At 55.8% G+C, this 17,105-nt stretch overlaps 1 protein-coding gene across 1 annotated transcript in view; it reads right to left on the bottom strand.

Moving 5' to 3' along the window:
- Positions 1–17,105, bottom strand: part of PHF7 (PHD finger protein 7) — an 18,355-nt gene extending 1,250 nt beyond the window's left edge. The window contains exons 1-7 of the mRNA XM_034752915.1: positions 16,917–17,105; positions 15,109–15,233; positions 13,239–13,437; positions 12,373–12,479; positions 8,956–9,069; positions 8,464–8,585; positions 1,404–1,573 (exon numbers count right to left, since the gene is read on the bottom strand). Of these exons, the coding sequence (XP_034608806.1) occupies positions 1,404–1,573; positions 8,464–8,585; positions 8,956–9,069; positions 12,373–12,479; positions 13,239–13,437; positions 15,109–15,233; positions 16,917–17,105 (1,026 nt within the window). The remainder of the gene's footprint in view (positions 1–1,403; positions 1,574–8,463; positions 8,586–8,955; positions 9,070–12,372; positions 12,480–13,238; positions 13,438–15,108; positions 15,234–16,916) is intronic.

Consider the following 17,105-nt stretch of genomic DNA (forward strand, 5'->3'; position numbering starts at 1 on the left):
CGGGGCCGGGAGCCGGTCCGGGGTCGTGGGGTCGCCAGGCCGGGCCGGGGGTTGGGATCGCGAGCCGGGGGGTGTGCCGGGCCGCCGGGGGCCAGGAGTGCTGGGCGGGCCGGGGGTGGTGGGCCGGGGCCGGCACCCCAGGGCCCGAGCCGACCCAGGCTGGAGCCGCCGGGGGGACAGCCTGGGCCACGCCTCCTCCCCCCACACCCCACTTACCTGCTTCAGGCTTCCCGCGAATCAAATGTTCGCGGGAAGCAGGGGAGGGGGCAGAGACTTTGGGGAGGGGGCGGAGTTGGGGCGGGGGCATGGGGGGGGGGGGGGGGGGGGGCGGGGGCGGGGCCGGGGCCCCGTGGAGTGTCCTCCATTTGGTGGCACAAAATATGGTAACCCTACTGTTTCGTGTGGCTGGGAGGGAGGAGGGGGAATGTGGGGCGCTCAAGGGACGGGGCGGAGTTGGGGCAGGGACTTTGGGGGAGGGGTGGAGTTGGGGAGGGGAAGGAGCGGGGCCAGTGCCGCGTGGAGCGTCCTCTTTTTTAAAACCTTAAGTATGGTAACCCTAGCCTCGGACAACGCCCTGCAGCCTGGGGAGTTGTCAGCCTGGAGCTCCTCAGCCCCTCTGGCCTTTCCCCAGCCCTGCCTCACTCTAGGCACCTCTAGGTCGCCCGCCCGCCCGCCCCACCCCGGGCCCAGCCTCCCTGGAGGCAGAGAGAGTCTGTCTGTTCCTGGCCCACTGTCCTCTTATAAGGGCCGGGTGCGGCCTGATTGGGGCGTGACCACAGCTGTGGCTACTTCCCCAATCAGCCCAGGTTTCAGAGCTGCAGCTCTCTCCAGGGCTGCTTTCAAGCCCTTCAGGGGGGTTGCCAATAACCAAAATTGGGGGTTTTCAGCAACTGATAACTCAATGGTTTGGGGGTTCCTGTTTTTCAACAAAAGCCCCTGAAAACTTCAAAGAAAACAAAACAAAAGTTTGTCTACATTGTTCCCATTTCCTGAGCAGATTAATCTTTGCCCTGAATGTGCTGGGTTTCTTAGTGGGACGTTTCCTGTTTAACTTTAACGTTCCTGAAGGTAACATACCCATTGCTGCATGTCTGCAATCTAACATCACCGGTATGTACCCCATTGCCATCAGGGGATGGCCTAGTCACCCCCATTGGACACCCCACTGTCCCCAGTGGGCTCACTCAAGTGCGAATTTGGTGAATGAGGCACAAGACCCCAGCTCCCCTCCCATGGGCACGTTGGCTCTGCAGAGCTAACCAGAGGAACAAGCAGGACAACACGGTTTTAGACCACTCTGCAGCTGTGCCGTGGATCCACCGACCTGCGCAGCAATGACAGACACGTCTCAGAGCAAAACTATACTCGGATCTAATTTTCCGTGGGGGTTTCTCTGCTGCTACGGGCTGCACAGACCTACAGCGCTCCACCGCCATGAAATCCCTGGGGAGCTGGTCTTCCGGCAAAATAGGTGGCAGCACCTTGCTCCGGCAGGGCTGGGATGTTATGGAGATGAGCAGCGGCAGGGAAACCCCAGGGGTCCACAGCTCTTCCCAGCACTGGTGCCCACTTGCTGTGAAAGAAAAAAGAGAGATTGCAGCGAATCCCACAGGGAGCGTTCTCACTGAGCATTATTTGATTTCACATAGATTCATAGATTCATAGATTCTAGGACTGGAAGGGACCTCGAGAGGTCATCGAGTCCAGTCCCCTGCCCGCATGGCAGGACCAAATACTGCCTAGACCATCCCTAATAGACATTTATCTAACCTACTCTTAAATATCTCCAGAGACGGAGATTCCACAACCTCCCTAGGCAATTTGTTCCAGTGTTTAACCACCCTGACAGTTAGGAACTTTTTCCTAATGTCCAACCTAGACCTCCCTTGCTGCAGTTTAAACCCATGTTTCTGGTTCTATCCTTAGAGGCTAAGGTGAACAAGTTCTCTCCCTCCTCCTTATGACACCCTTTTAGATACCTGAAAACTGCTATCATGTCCCCTCTCAGTCTTCTCTTTTCCAAACTAAACAAACCCAATTCTTTCAGCCTTCCTTCATAGGTCATGTTCTCAAGACCTTTAATCATTCTTGTTGCTCTTCTTTGGACCCTTTCCAATTTCTCCACATCTTTTTTAAAATGCGGCGCCCAGAACTGGACACAATACTCCAGCTGAGGCCTAACCAGAGCAGAGTAGAGCGGAAGAATGACTTCTCGTGTCTTGCTCACAACATACCTGTTAATGCATCCCAGAATCATGTTTGCTTTTTTAGCAACAGCATCACACTGTTGACTTATATTTAGCTTGGGGATTCCATTTCCAGAAAAGGCTGAGGGGGGCAGGCTGTCTCTGCTACGCTCCTGCATACGTTTTCTCATCCGAGCTCTGGCTTCTCTTGAGAGCCTGCTGCTCTCGGCAGGTGCCGCGTGAGATTATGACGCTAGCAGACCAGGTGCCAGCTCATGCCAAGGTCCCCATCTCCACTGAAAACAGTCTTGCTCCCCTGTGTATTAGTGTTGTTAAAACAGTTATTCGAATTATAAGAATGTGTTTAGCGTTTAGACTGCATTAAATGCATGTGAGTTGCTGCAGCTTTAATCTAATGTATAACATCTGTATGCTATATGGCAAGGTAGTATTTGAGCAGTTATATTGTAAGCCTCTGTAACTGTATAAATCACCCAACTGGAGAGAGAGATTAACTCGTGTGATGGACGGATCTGCAACTGAAGGTGTTACATCCTGCTTAGCAAGAAAGGCCCATGGACACCAGATGGACTATTGTGGACAAAGGACAAAAGACTTTGTTGCTCTGCTCTTCCCCCGCCCCCGCACCACAATGAAGATGAGGCATGCAATTGGATTCCTCACATCAGTTGAGGTTGCAGCTCAGAGCACATGAGAGGAGGAGGATAAAACCCCTAACAAGGAGGCGCTGATTATCTTTGTGCTTCTTGGAGTCTGGGGGGGGCAAGGTTTGTTAGGCATAAGCAAGAGATCCCCAGTTGCTTAGTCTTAAAGGACATATAGAGCTTGCTTATTATAGACTTCTATTACCTTTTGAAACTTAAGATTGTAACTCATTTGTGCGTGTATGTTTAGAGGGTTATTTACAAGGTTAAAGCAGGTAGTTTCCTTTTCCTATTAATAAATCCCTATATAGTTTATTATAGGATTGTCTACAAACGTTGTCTTTGGTATGAGATTTAAGGTACAATTGACCTGGGGTAAGTGACTGATCCTTTGGGACTGGGAGTAACCTGAATATTGCTGCGTCTGACGAAGTGGGTATTCACCCACGAAAGCTTATGCTCCAATACATCTGTTAGTCTTAAAGGTACCACAGGACTCTCTGTTGCTTTTTACGGAATATTGCTGTGATTCTTGGTGTAAGGGACCATCTATCACAAGGGTGGCTCACCTGCGTGGCAAGACAGATTGGAGTACCCACGGGACCTGTCTGTGACTCCATGGTTAGGCTTTTTTAGTGCCTGAGGAGTTTGCACTTGATGATTGGTTGGTGAAATCTAAGTGGAGACCTCACAGCCAGTTTGGGGTTTGTGCCCTGGGGTTGGTACGCACGCTCTTGGGGCCCGGCAGGCAGCATGACAGAGATTAGCTGTAGGGGTAACAGTTTACAGAGGTGCTGAGACAGGTTTTCTAACCTTAACAGTAGATGGGGCTGTGACCGCAGCATGGCTCAGCCCAGGCATTCGAGCACCACTAGTCAGCCTGGCTTCAAAACCACAAGATTTTTTTCCTAAAGTTACACCTGTCTCCCATCCCTGTACTGTTGGAGCAACCCCCAGTCTCTACAGTATTTACCCTCACAGCACCTCGTGCGGCAGGGCTGGTATCCCCATTGGACAGCTGGGGAGCTGAGGCTGAGAGAGACTAAGGCCCAGACGCTCAAAGGCATTTAGACTCAATGGAAATTAGGTCCCACAGGGAGTCTGCGGCAGCGCAGGGGCCTGAAGCCAGTCTCCCTGTGTCCCAGGCTGGAGCGCTGACCTAGGCCCACCACCGCTGTCTTTTATTTGCCTTCTGCTTTTTGAACCTCGAGGGGTCACGTTTCAAAGACAAACGACAGCCGAGAGTCCCCTGGGATCACAGGAATCTGGGTCCTGGGACTTTAAGCAAAAACACCAAAATCATGAGCTGCCCGTGCTGTGACACTGGTTTTGTAAACTAATAGATCCTCTGGTGACGTCTTCAGTTGGATTCTCACCTAAGCTTTGCCCCTGTTACGATCCCGCGTCCCAGCGATGTTCTTACACTACGTCATTGCACGGCTGCCCCGGGGATCTTCTTTAAAGGGTTAAAAAAGCCATTGCCACTTTGAGCTGAACTGCCCCCTTCATTGCTTGGCTGCAGGGCTGTGCGCCACAAACCCTGCCGGTGCCCGTCCCCCTGCAGCCTTGTCTGCACTATTGCTACCGTAACCCACGGTCACATGGTGTCTGTCCCCCTTTAGTGGCCAGGCCATATACAGCGGTTTGCGTCCCCTCCAGCGCTTGGGTTCACACAGCTGGGTCCTTTAACATAAGGAGCGGCCGATCCTGCTTTTAGAGCCAGAGTCTCAAGTCCCTACCAATGGTGCCCCGTCCATTACATTGGCACTGCTCTGATCTACATCTCTCGGACGTCAGCTGCGGACGCTGTTTTAAGCGCCCGATCCATGATACCTGCTCTGAGCAGGGACAGCTAACACGGTGTCTAAAAAAAGCCAGCAGCCCACCTACCCTCAAGCTCCCATGGCCGCTATGACCCATGGGGCTGGCCCGGTGCTGGTGCTGGTGGGAAGTGTTTGCAAATTTCCCTGGCTAGACAGAGTTAAGGAAGTTCAGAAACCAGGATCCTGACATGAACGTAAATCCCGACCCATTGCGACTTAAACGCACTCCTTGCAAAAACGTATTGGTGACTGGGGGAGCGGAAAAGCCCCCGACAGCTCGTGCCCTCACGGCTAACGGCTGGTGCATACGGACCACAAAGGCAGCAGGCCCGGAAAGAATTTGTACCACCAGTGTCAGAGGTCATTGCCTCTGGGAGGCAGCAATGCCAGCAGATGCGCTGTATTTACACAGGCAGTCACTAGAGGGCGCTGGCGCCATTGTACTGTTGCCTTGACCCTGTTGCCCAAAGCACCTTGGGCTTAGGCTGAGATTCATTTTTACCATTGGCACAGGCTGGGTCCTGCCATTTGGGCCCTGTGCTGCGTCGGGGCCGTGCGGGGCTGTGATGACTGTGATGCCGGAAGCAAACCCCTCCCACACAGCCTGGCACGCAGCCCGCTCCCTGCACCATCCAGCTGCCCACAGTGCCCCTCTGCAGACCAGCGGGTACAGCCAGGACCCTGTCCCTCCCCCACACTAGGTCGGGGCTATCTACTACGTCCATGTGCCTCTAGGGGAACAATCTGCTGCCCTAAGCCATTGTTCCTGGCAGCCTCCTCCTCTCCCACCCCCCCAGGGGTGGACTCCAATCCAGCCCCTAATTAGAAGCCATAAATCAGTCCCCTTTCTAACAGACAACTCCACTGGTGCTCCCGGGGGGATCTGCGGCACACTGAGGTGATCACCTGAGCAGGCGACATCGTTCTCACTCCTGCTGGCGTCGCTCAGGCTGTGAGAGCTCGCGGGGACATTTCTGTAACACACAACAGCCCATCCGTTAGTCCAGTAGCAATCCACGTGAGGCTAACGCGGCTAAGCCACTGGGCCACTCTTCAACCTCAAAGATTTGAAAATGACATCCCGAAGCCTTGAAAACCGCCGCTGGGACTGGGTCGCGTTAACCAACGGCTGGCCAAAGGCCAGTGAGAGGAACCACGTGGAAGCTGGATTGCATATGAATCAGCATGTCTGGCCAGGGCAGTGCGGCATGTTTAGAGATTAGCTACTGACTTTACCAACCCAATGGCATGTGGCTTTGAAAAGCCACAGGGGAACTCAAGTCCCAGCGCTTGTCTGCAGGGGGAGATTCACTGGCATTATCATACCAGTATACTTATAGTGGATCAGGATGTGAACTGAACTAAACTTGAATTAAGGCCAATTTTATTCCAAATTAGAGTGTGAACATAGGGGATTAATCCAGTTTAACTAATCCAGTTTTAATTCACACCTTTACTGGATCCAGATTAATATTCCTGTATAGATGAGGCCCAAGATAGAACCAAATGAGCTGCCAGGCTTCAAATACAGTAAAGAGAGATCCTTAAAGTCCCTCCTGGAAAATCTAGCTTTGATTTTGAGTAAGATAATAGCAGAAATAATGCGTGGAGGCCACAAGGATGATGGGACCATGAGCAAACGACTGCGCTGGGGGTTAGGTGAGACAGGCCGTGGTCACAGCTGAGGAGGCGGTCATCCAGTGACTAGTGATTTTGAGGGCCCAAATTCAGACACATGCAAGAGGCCTTATTTTCAGTGCTTATTTTCACCCTCGGAAAATCGGGCCTCATTAAACTGTGTCCAGTTGGGGCCCAAAAATCAAAGGACCCAAAATCGCTGGGCACTTTTGAAAGTCTTGGTTGGGTGTCTGAGCCAATCGTGCCCAGGGATTAAAAACGGCTCTGATCCCTGTGCTAAGAGGTGCCACAGCAGGCCAATGGGACTCTGAGGTGACATCGCGGGAACCTTTGAACCGTGGGGAAGTGCCGCATGGTGACTTGCTCTCCCTCTCAGACAACAATGGCAACATTAGCCATCCCGAACGAGTTCATAGTGTTCTACAGGGATGTGTATTGTACAGCGTTGGGGCCCATCGCTGTCACCTCCCCTAGTGACATAGGGCAGGGGATAAACGGTAGGACACCATAGCAGCAGCGGGGGCCAAGCTGGGAGGGGTGGGTAGCCCCAGGGAGGAGAGAGAGCGGAAGGAGAGCTGGAGCCAGGGGCATAGAACTGAGATCCCGCCTGAGACAGTGAGGGAACGCAGGGCGCGCTCTCAGGAGTTGCCCTGTCTCTTGAGGGACATTCACGCCTTGGCAGCTGTAGATCTACCTTCTGTCAAAGCAGGTGAGCCCGTGGGTGCGAGGGAGAGCCCAGACACAAGAGGTGGGAGAGGAGAGCGCTGGCGGGCGGAGAGGGGGGTTGCATTGCAATAAACCACCAGGGAATGACTTGCTCACAGACCTGTAGGTAGCAGAGCCAGGGACTGGGGCAGCGAAGGGTCTTCACTTGCGGGGACGGGAGAGTCTGGCTCTCAGGGTGAGTGTGGTGGGTCCTGGCCTCCTGTCCCTGGTTCCACGCGCAGTCTGGCTGGTTGCTGGTCTCCCTGGGGCGGGGAGCTGGCGGGATGCTGGAATCAGAGGCAGATGGGTGACCGTCACCGCCTGGCAGCCCCCTGAAGAGCCCCAGGAAAGCCAGCAGTGCCCGGCCCTAGGGCAGGAGAGGCCAGTGGGCAGCTAGTGACCCTGTGCTGGAGGAGCTGAGCTGGCCGGTGGCGGCAATGCTGAGGAGAGGCAGGGATGGAGCTCTCAGAGTCTGCTGCTCTGCTGGTCAGTCTCTCCAGGGGAGCAGAGCCGTGGACTGGGGACCTGGCTAGTACTTCCTGGCCAATACTTGGTCAGTCATGCCCCCTACTTCTCCACAGGGACAGGCACCTCTGTGCATGGGGTTCGCCCCTCCCCCATGCACCCCTATCTTCCCACAAACCCCTTGAAAGGGGTGCTGAAGATAGGCTTCTGTGGAAGTGGGGGTGCTGGTGCCCCAGAGCCGGTGCCCGGGCACAGAGCCCAATGCAGATGACCCCAGTGTCCCACAGGACCCCATGACCTGCTGGGACTGTCCCATGGAGGGCGCTAACCCCGCCCCGACAGAGCAGGTCAGGAGTTGTTCCTCATGGGTGTGGTGCTGGGCTTTCTCCCAGTGCGGAGGGGGGGCTCTGGCCCAATGCTGCCCCCTCCCCGTGGCAGGCATTTCTAACTAGACCCCTCAGGCGCGCAGCCAGGCATACGTCTGACCAGCTCTGGGCACATGCCATCTCCAGGCTGGCCGACAGCAATCAGCAGAACAGCCAATGGGCTCCCTGGAAAGGGATGGCTGAGGTATTTGGGCGGTGCTGCCGGCTGCGCTGCTGGGTATGTGCTTCCGGCTCGGCCACGGCGTCCACGTGCCCACCAGGCTGCCTTCGCCGCAGCTAGTACCACCCCGTGCGTGCCTGGGAGCCCTGCAGTCACCCACGCGATTTAAAAGGGCCCAGGGCCATGGTCGGTGGGTATCAAAGGCAGGGGGAGGATGTACCTCCCCAACAGCCTTGCGTGGCCCTGCCCACACTCAATCCCCTTCCTGCTTCCTGGGCTGTGGTGCTGGGGGCTCTTCCCCCCGTGGCCGGGGCCCCAAGCTGGGGGGCTAACGGGGACCGGCCTGTGCTCCGCAGATGGGGGTGGGGCGCGGACAAACGCAGGGCCCAGCACTTCCTCCTAGTGCCGGGCGCCTTCGTTCCAGCCGCTCCTTACCCGCCCCGGCTGGCTCCGCGCAGTCCTCACACTCCCACGGGCCCCTGGTGGCCCCCAGCGAGGAGCAGCGGCGGTGGGTCCCCTGGGAGCCACACGAGTGGCACAGCAGCAGCTCCCACGGGCTGCGAAAGCAAAGAGGTCGGTGTCGGCGTCTCCCAGCTGGAGGCCCAGATCCGCCGAGGGTCCCCAGGCTCCTAACTCCCTTGGGTTTCCGTGGACGTTAGGAGCCTAAATACATCTGAGGATCTGGGCTGCAGCCCCGGCTCCTCCCTGCAATGAGATGGCGGAGACCAGAACAAAGGCACCCGCCTCCCTTCGCGCCCGCGGGCCGGCACACCCCATCCGCCAATCGCCAGCCGTTGCTGTGTGACAACAGCTGAGCGGCCAATGGCCAGCAAGGGGCGGGACCTAGACTGAATCCAACCCCACCCCCTCCCCAGCGCAGCATGGACAATGCGTCTGCGGCAAAGCCCTGGGAAGTTAACTGCCTACCCGGCTTCTGCGGATTGCTCTCTGCCGCCCACGTACAGGCAGCAGCCGGCGTCACAGCGGCTGTGTCTGTGATACTGGTCGCTGAACGCGCCGTCTTCCTCCCAGGCGGCGTCCCTGAGGGAGCAATGGGGGGAATTAGCGTTCCTCTAGCAGGCATCCACAGGGTGCTAGCACTGCAAATGCTGGGTACCAGGCTGTAAGCTCCCTGGGGCAAGGACCGTTTCTTTCATCTGTGTTTGTACAGCACCTAGCGTAATGGAGTAATGGCCAGGTGCCAGCTCATGCCAGGTCCCCGTGTCCCAGCCGGGCACTGACAGTTACAGAGCTGGAATCTGTCTGGCTCACTTATGGGTTAATATTGATAAAATAGGTATAAGAACAGCCATATTGGGTCAGATCAAAGGTCCATCTAGCCCAGTATCCTGTCTTGCGACAGTGGCCAGTGCCAGGTGCCCCAGAGGGAATGAACAGAACAGGTAATCATCAAGCGATCCATCCCGTCACCCATTCCTAGCTTCTGGCAAACAGAGCCTAGGGACACCATCCCTGCCCATCCTAGCTAATAGCCATTGATGGACCTATCCTCCAGGAATTTATCTAGTTAGAATTATAAGAAAGTGGTTAGTGTTTGGAGTCTATCAGATGCTTTTGCATTGCTGCCTGCATTGATCTGACTTGTGATATCTGCGTTCCACATTGCAATGTAACATTTGAGCGGGTGTCTGTGAGTGTCTGAATCGCTAGACAGGAGAGGGATACTAATTAGTGTGGAGAACTGCTCTTCTACAGAAATTGTTACACGTCTCCCAAAAGAGGAGACCCATCGATCCTAGATGGGCTCTGGGTGGATCTTACAACACCCCACAGCTGGGTTGAGAAACCCTCAACAAAAGGACTCTAAGGATATCCTCAGAGGTTTTTAAGGCCCGGCTTGACAAAGCCCTGGCTGGGATGATTTAGTTGGGGTTGATCCTGCTTTGAGCAGGGGGTTGGACTAGATGACCTCCTGAGATCTCTTCCAACCCTAATCTTCTTTGATTCTATGACTGAAGACTCTTGTTTGTTCTGCTCTCCTCCCCATGAAGTTGAGCCATGGAGGTGGACTCCTATCAGCTGAGTTTGCAGCTCACAGCACATGGCTGGAGGGAGATAAAACCCCAAACCAACGGAAGTAGGATCTCTATGTTGCCGGGACTCTGAGGAGGGGGCAAGGGGCTTCTAAGCATTAGCAAGAGATCCCAGCTGCTTGGCCTGGGCTAGCCCTCAAGGACAAATAGAGCTTGCTCATTATAGAAGCCCATGTTCCCTTCTAAAACCTAAGACTGTAACTCATCAGTGTGTCTATAGTCACTGGCTTTAATCTTGTGAACGGCTCTCTAATTTCCTATACATCTCCGTAGAGTTTTTATACAATTGCTTGCAAGTGTTGTCTTTGCTGTGAGATCTAAGGTGCAACTGACCTGGGGTAAGTGACTGGTTCTTTGGGACTCAGAGTAACTGACTATTGCTGTGATCCTTGGTGTAAGGGGCCATCTATCACGGAGATGTGCTCACCTGGGAGGCAAGGCAGACCGGACACCCAGGGGGACTGTCTGGGACTCTGTTCCTGAGGAGTTGGCACTTGGTTGGTGAAATCTAAGCTTAGAACTTGCAACCACTTAGGGGTTTGTGCCCTGGTTGGTTACAGCCTGCCCTGGTGTTGCCACCATTGGGAGTGTCATAGGGGCCCCTATGTACACCTAATAAATCATCAGCATAGTAATAATATACTAAAGCTCAGCGAATCCAGGCTCTTCTGGGGCACCTTCCCTTTGGTCAGTGTGAATCCCCCTCTTGCCATGGCAAGCCTCATGCTGCGGATTCAGCCAGACAAAATGACTCTGAGAACCATTCGGGAGTTTCCAAGGTCATCAGATGTGCTACCAAAATAGACGTGGAAGTATAACGCCGCCCGGCAGCTCTTCGAGAGCGCTCCCCAGCCACAGACGTCAGCATGCTTTACCACGGAGGTCAGTGCCGTTAGCCCCATGGCACAGTGACTTGTCCGGGATCGGCTAGTAGGAAAGCCAGGAGGAGAAGCCACGTTTTGGAAGTGCCAGGCAGGGCCCCGCCCGCTGGCCCATGGCCGCCTTAGCCCCTTTCCAAGCCCTGGAACAGCTGCACTCTTCCCCCTCGTCGCTTTCAGCTTAGGCAGGAGGCGGTTGTGTCCCTGTCTCTGCAGTCTAGGAGCTCTGGTTCTCTCCCAGTGGGGTGCAATTTACAAAGCGGAGGCTGGTGCAGCCTTTTACAGGCCTGTGCTGTGTTACTAAGAGGAGCCCAGAGCTGGGAGCTGGAGTGGGGCCTGGAGCCCTCACCACAAGCCCCAGGCTCTTTTTCCCATTTCACGGCACATTTTCTAAGCAATTGAGGACGGCTGTGATCCTCCAGCCTGAGCTCCTGCATCTCAGGGCAGAGCAGATCACACGGTGAGTCCTGCTTCAAGCCCATATCTTGTGGCTGAGCTAGCGAACAAAGAGCACTAAACTGGGAGGAGAGGTAGATACGCTGGAGGGTAGGGACAGGATACAGAGGGACCTAGACAAATTAGAGGATTGGGCCAAAAGAAACCTGATGAGGTTCAACAAGGACAAGTGCAGAGTCCTGCACTTAGGACAGAAGAATCCCATGCACTGTTACAGGGTGGGGACTGACTGGCTAAGCAGCAGTTCTGCAGAAAAGGACCTGGGGATTACAGTGGATGAGAAGCTGGATATGAGTCAGCAGTGTGCCCTTGTTGCCAAGAAGGCCAATGGCATATTGGGCTGTATAAGTAGGAGCATTGCCAGCAGATCGAGGGAAGTGATTGTTCCCCTCTATTCGTCATTGGTGAGGCCACACCTGGAGTATTGGACTCCCCACTACAGAAAGGATGTGGACAAATTGGAGAGAGTCCAGCGGAGGGCAATGAAAATTATTAGGGGGCTGGGGCACATGACTTATGAGGAGAGGCTGAGGGGACTGGGGTTATTTAGTCTGGAGAAGAGAAGAGTGAGGGGGGATTTGATAGCAGCCTTCAACTACCTGAAGGTGGGGTTCCAAAGAGGATGGATCTAGACTGTTCTCAGTGGTGGCAGATGACAGAACAAGGAGCAATGGTCTCAAGTTGCAGTGGGGGAGGTTTAGGTTGGATATTAAGAAAAACTATTTCACTAGGAGGGTGGTGAAGCACTGGAATGGGTTACCTAGGGAGGTGGTGGAATCTCTTTCCTTAGAGGTTTTTAAGCCCAGCTTGACAAAGCCCTGGCTGGGATGATTTAGTTGGGGATTGGTCCTCCTTTGAGCAGGGGGTTGGACTAGATGACCTCCTGAGGTCCCTTCCAACCCTGAGATTCTATGATTCTATGAGTTGCTCTTTGTGAAGGTACAAAGGGAACCGACCTGTCAGGGATTTTGATGCCCATTCGAAACATCTCTCTTTGGAATGTCCCCATGTCCCGGCACCTGGGGCATCGGAAATGGTACAAGGCAGCGCGGAGAGCGTGTCCCTGCGGGATAGACACAAACCGGGGAGCAGAGATCACATTCCTGCAGGGGAAAGAGGCGTAAACCCAGCTTGGGGAGGCAGGGCTGTGAATGAGCCATTGACTAGCAAAGAGCAAAAGCAACACGCAACTAGTTCGTGTCAGCAAGTGCTGCTCGCGGACGAAACGAGACCGGGAATGAGAAAATCCCCCGGAGCAGGAGGTGGTGGTGCAGGTTCCCAGCCCCACGAGTTGAGCTCTAGGGTAGTAAATGGGCTGCCAGAAGGGTAGAAAATCATCCTGGAAGTTACTTTCCAAGTAGGGGAGCTGGCTCTGCCTCTCCTGTACCAGCCCGACAGCCCATAGCCCCCAGAGCAGTGGGGCCTGGTTCATGCAGTGGAGAGGAGCTGCTGCTCAGGGTGGATATGGGGGTGATAGTAGGCTGCTGCCGGAAGAAGGGTTCACTCTGGGTCCTAGGTGGCTTTCACCCCACCCTTGCTCTGGCCCTTTGCCAAAGTGTTTCTCCAGATAGGGGTTTGAGCCCCCCCCCACTGCTGGACTTTGTGGGGGCCCAGGAACCCTGAATAGGACCCTTGTGATCCTAGAACTGCTCCATAAATACTCGCTGCCCGTGTCTGTTCCTGCAACCGCCAGGCAGATACCTCAGGCCGCGCCCCCAGGGACTGTCCCCAAACATTAATATCAGTGAGGGAACATCTAACAGCTACAGCCCGCGCATGGTTTGGCTCGAAGGTTTTCGTGGCCGTGGGGTTTCCAACCCACCCCCAGGAACCAGCGCGGGAAAAGGATTCGCACCTGGATGCAGCCTCGGTGGAACCAGGCGTGCTTGCAAGCCGGGCACACCATGGCGCTGTAGGAGGGTTTGCCTGGCATGGACTCCAAGCAGATGATGCAGATGGTTTCCGCCTGCTGCTGCCGCCGTCTCACTCGCTGCACTGGCCGGTGCTTCCAGCAGAAGGATCTGGGAGAGGGACAGCACGAGGATAGAGCCGATAGGTGCTACAGTCACTAGATCATGCCTGGGGCTGCAGAGGCCGCGGGCTGCAGTGGGAGCTCCACTGCTCTGGGAGTAGGGTGGCCAACTTTCTATTTGCAGAAAACCGAACACCCCTGCCCCGCCCCCTGCCCCGCCCCTTTTATGAGGTCATGCTCCCCCACTCACTCCGTCCCCCTCCCCAGAGGTTAAAGGAAGCCGGTGCAGTCCGGTACGCTGTTCTGGCAAGAAAGTGTTGACTGTACCAGCAGGGCCACTGATGGGGGGGCCAAAAGCGGCAGCTGCCCTGGGGCCTGGCGATTTAAAAGGGCCCTGGGCTCCCGGCAGTGATTTAAAGGGCCCAGGGCTCCAGCTGCAGGCGTGGTAGTGGCAGCAGTGTCCGGGAGCCCCGGGCCCTTTAAATCACCACTGAAGCTCTGGGCGGCGCGGGCCGGGCAGCAGTGAAGGGCTGGCTGGGGGATTTTGGCCCCAGTCCCCACCCTTCCACCTGAGGCCCTGCCCCTTTTGCCCGAGGCCCTGCCCTTTCTGGGGGCCAAGCGCCACCTCTGCCTTGCCCAGGACCCCGGCTGCTCTGCGTATTGGTAAGTCATCCAAGTTACTTTCACCCCTGCCCCTCCCTTCATCCCTCGCTCTCCCCCACCCTCGCTCACACGCTCATTTTCATCGGGGTGGGGCAGGAGGTTGGGGTGCGGTGAGGACTCCAGTACAGGTAGGGGCTCTGGGGTGGGGCCGGAGATGAGGGGTTCAGGGTGCAGGAGTGAGCTCCGGGCTGGGGAAGGGGGTTGAGGTGCAGGAGGGGGTGCAGGGTGCAGGTTCCAGGCAGCGCTTATCTCAGGTGGCTCCCGGGAAACTGCTGGCATCTCCCTCCGGCTCCTAAGCAGAGGCGCAACCACGTGGCTCCCTGCAGGCACCGCCTCCTCAGCTCCCGTTGGCCGCAGTTCCTGGCCAATGGGAGCAGCTGATCTGGCGCTGGGGGTGGGAGCAGCGTGCAGAGACCCAGTGATCATCCCTCTGTCTAGGAGCCAGAGGGAGATGGCAGCAGCTTCCCGAGAGTCGTGCGGAGCCGTTAGGGAGCCTGCCTGTGCCACCAACCGGACGTTTAGCAGCCCAGTCAGTAGTGCTGACCAGAGCTGCCAGGGTCCCTTTACGACCGGGTGGTCTGCTCGAAAACTGGACACCTGGCAACGGGGAGCGGTTGCAGCATTTTAGAGCTCTTAATCTCCTTGCGGGGCAAGCACTGGTGCCAAGAATCCACACACCCAGGGAGTTTGGCTGCAATTGTATTCTTTTGGAAAAGGGGGGGAAAAAAACAAAGATTTTCCAACCCCTACACTCGGAATCCGTGCCAGGCCTTTGAAGGCTGCTCCTGATATCGGAGTCTCTCAGTACTGGAGCCATCCCTTGGTTTGCCCCTGTAATGCCAGCTACAGGGCTCTGACCCCCCCCCCAGTGCCAGGGAAGGCCTGGAAGGGCCCCTGTGCCCCACAGTCGTGCTGTCTCCAGCATTTTCACAAGACACCCGCTACCCCAGGGGTGTTTTTGACAGGTGTGTTGTGTCCCCTGCAAAAGCTGACAGAGCCCTTCGCTCCGAGAGGTGCTAAGTAGGCGTCCAATCAGAGACTTTGCAGCCACACTTACTTAAACTCCCCGAAGAACTGATAGATGCAGCCTCTCTCGGAGCCGCAGGGGAAATGGAAGTTCTTGGTGCACTTCCTGCCCTGGCAGGCGATGGACGCCCCTTTGCAGCCACACACACAGCAGGTCTGGAAACAACGGGACGGTGAGCAGAACAGGCAGCAGCTCCCAAGGTCCCCGCCACAGCCCTTTGGAGACTAAGGGAATCCTCCGACCGGCTTCATGTCCTACATCCACACCTGGGGGATCACTGTCCCTGCCATGCTAGGGAATCCGTGGAGGTCACAAAGAGTCTCGGGGTGGGAATGTCACACAGAGCTGGGGGGAAAAGAGGCTACCTCTCCCCCCGGGAATGCTGAGATTTCTAAACCGCATTTTGTCCCAGATTGGGAGGGGGAGTCGAAATCTCAGAATCATTCGCAAAACAAAATCTTCCAAAAAGATTTCCTTGCCACTCTTAGATTATATTGTAGGGTCACAGAAAGATAGGACTGGAAGGGACCTCCCCAACCCAGCTTAGCCATTAACAAAAGTCAAACCAGGAGAGTCTAAATGACACATTTTGATAATTGCCCGTCCAATATGTGGGTGACATGGAGACGTTCCCACCAAACATTGAGGTTTTGTCAACTCAGCATTTTTCAGCCAACATATGTGTTGTCAGACAGCGTTTGCTCGGCTAGCATCACACTAGCTCCTGTGCAGGCAGGAGGGCTGGGAGCCAGGGGCCCATGTCCGACCTCAGTCTCTCTGCACACCTGCCCCTTGCAACTAGGGTTCCAACTTTCTAATCACACAAAACCGAACACACTTGCCCCGCCCCCTGCCTTGCCCCTTCCCCAAGGCCCCGCCCCTTCCCCAAGGCCCCGCCCCACTCACTCCATTCCCCCCTCCCTCACTCGCTCATTTTCACTGGGCTGAGGCAGGGGCTTGGGGCGTGGGAGGGGGTGAGGGCTCAGGGCGGCGCTCACCTCAGGCGGCTCCCAGAAGCGGCGACATGTCCCTTGGTTCCTAGGTGGAGGCATGGCCAGGCAGCTCTGTGCGCTGTCCCCATTGATAGGTGCTGCCCCAACAGCTCCCATTGGCTGCGGTTCCCGGCCAATAGGAACTGCAGAGCCAGCACTCGGGGAGGGGGCAGCACACAGAGCCCCCCTGGCCACCCCTGTGCCTAGGGGCTGTAGGGACGTGCCAGCTGCTTCCAGGAGCTGTGTGGAGCCAGGTAGGGAGCCTGCCAGCCCCAGCCTCCGGACTTTAAATGGCCCAGTCAGCACCGCCGCCAGAGTCCCTTTTCAACCAGGTGTTCTGGTCGAAAACCGGACACCTGGCAACCCTACCCAGAGCCTCCTCCTCTTCCCCTGCTCGGACCCCCCACCTCTCTCCCTTCCCTGTGTAGCGAATCCCCTCCCAACTAACTCCAGCCCCCACGACATTTGCCACCATTGTTCTCTCTGCTTGTGTGTGATACCCCTCCCCCCACCCTAGGCCTGTCCTATCTAGTTAGTTGGTATACTAATTAGGGGGGAGGGATAGCTTAGTGGTTTGAGCATTGGCCTGCCAAACCCAGTGTTGTGAGTTCAATCCTTGAGAGAGCCACTTAGGGATCTGGGGCAAAAATCAGTACTTGGTCCTGCTAGTGAAGGCAGGGGGCTGGACTTGATGACCTTTCAAGGTCCCTTCCAATTCTATGAGATAGGTATATCACTCCTGGGGACCAGCTACTCCCCTGGGTCTGTCCCCGCTCTTGGCTGGTCTCTAGGCACTACTGTAATAACCATGCTAGATAATAATAATACAGCAGGGCTCGACCTCACCTTCTGAACTGCCCGCTTCAATTCCTGCCTGATGTCCGGATACAGGAACCCGTAAAATCCCTCCTCATCCTTCCCCCTCTGGACCAGCCCGCTGGCGTGGTACTGGAACACAGGAGCATGGGCACACTGTAACCTCTCTCTCGTCCCCAGAAATTCCAGCCTGGACCTGAGAAACCTCCGTCGCCACAT

The sequence above is a fragment of the Trachemys scripta genome, chromosome 18, assembly GCF_013100865.1.
Source record: "Trachemys scripta elegans isolate TJP31775 chromosome 18, CAS_Tse_1.0, whole genome shotgun sequence".
Taxonomy (NCBI): Eukaryota; Metazoa; Chordata; order Testudines; family Emydidae; genus Trachemys; species Trachemys scripta.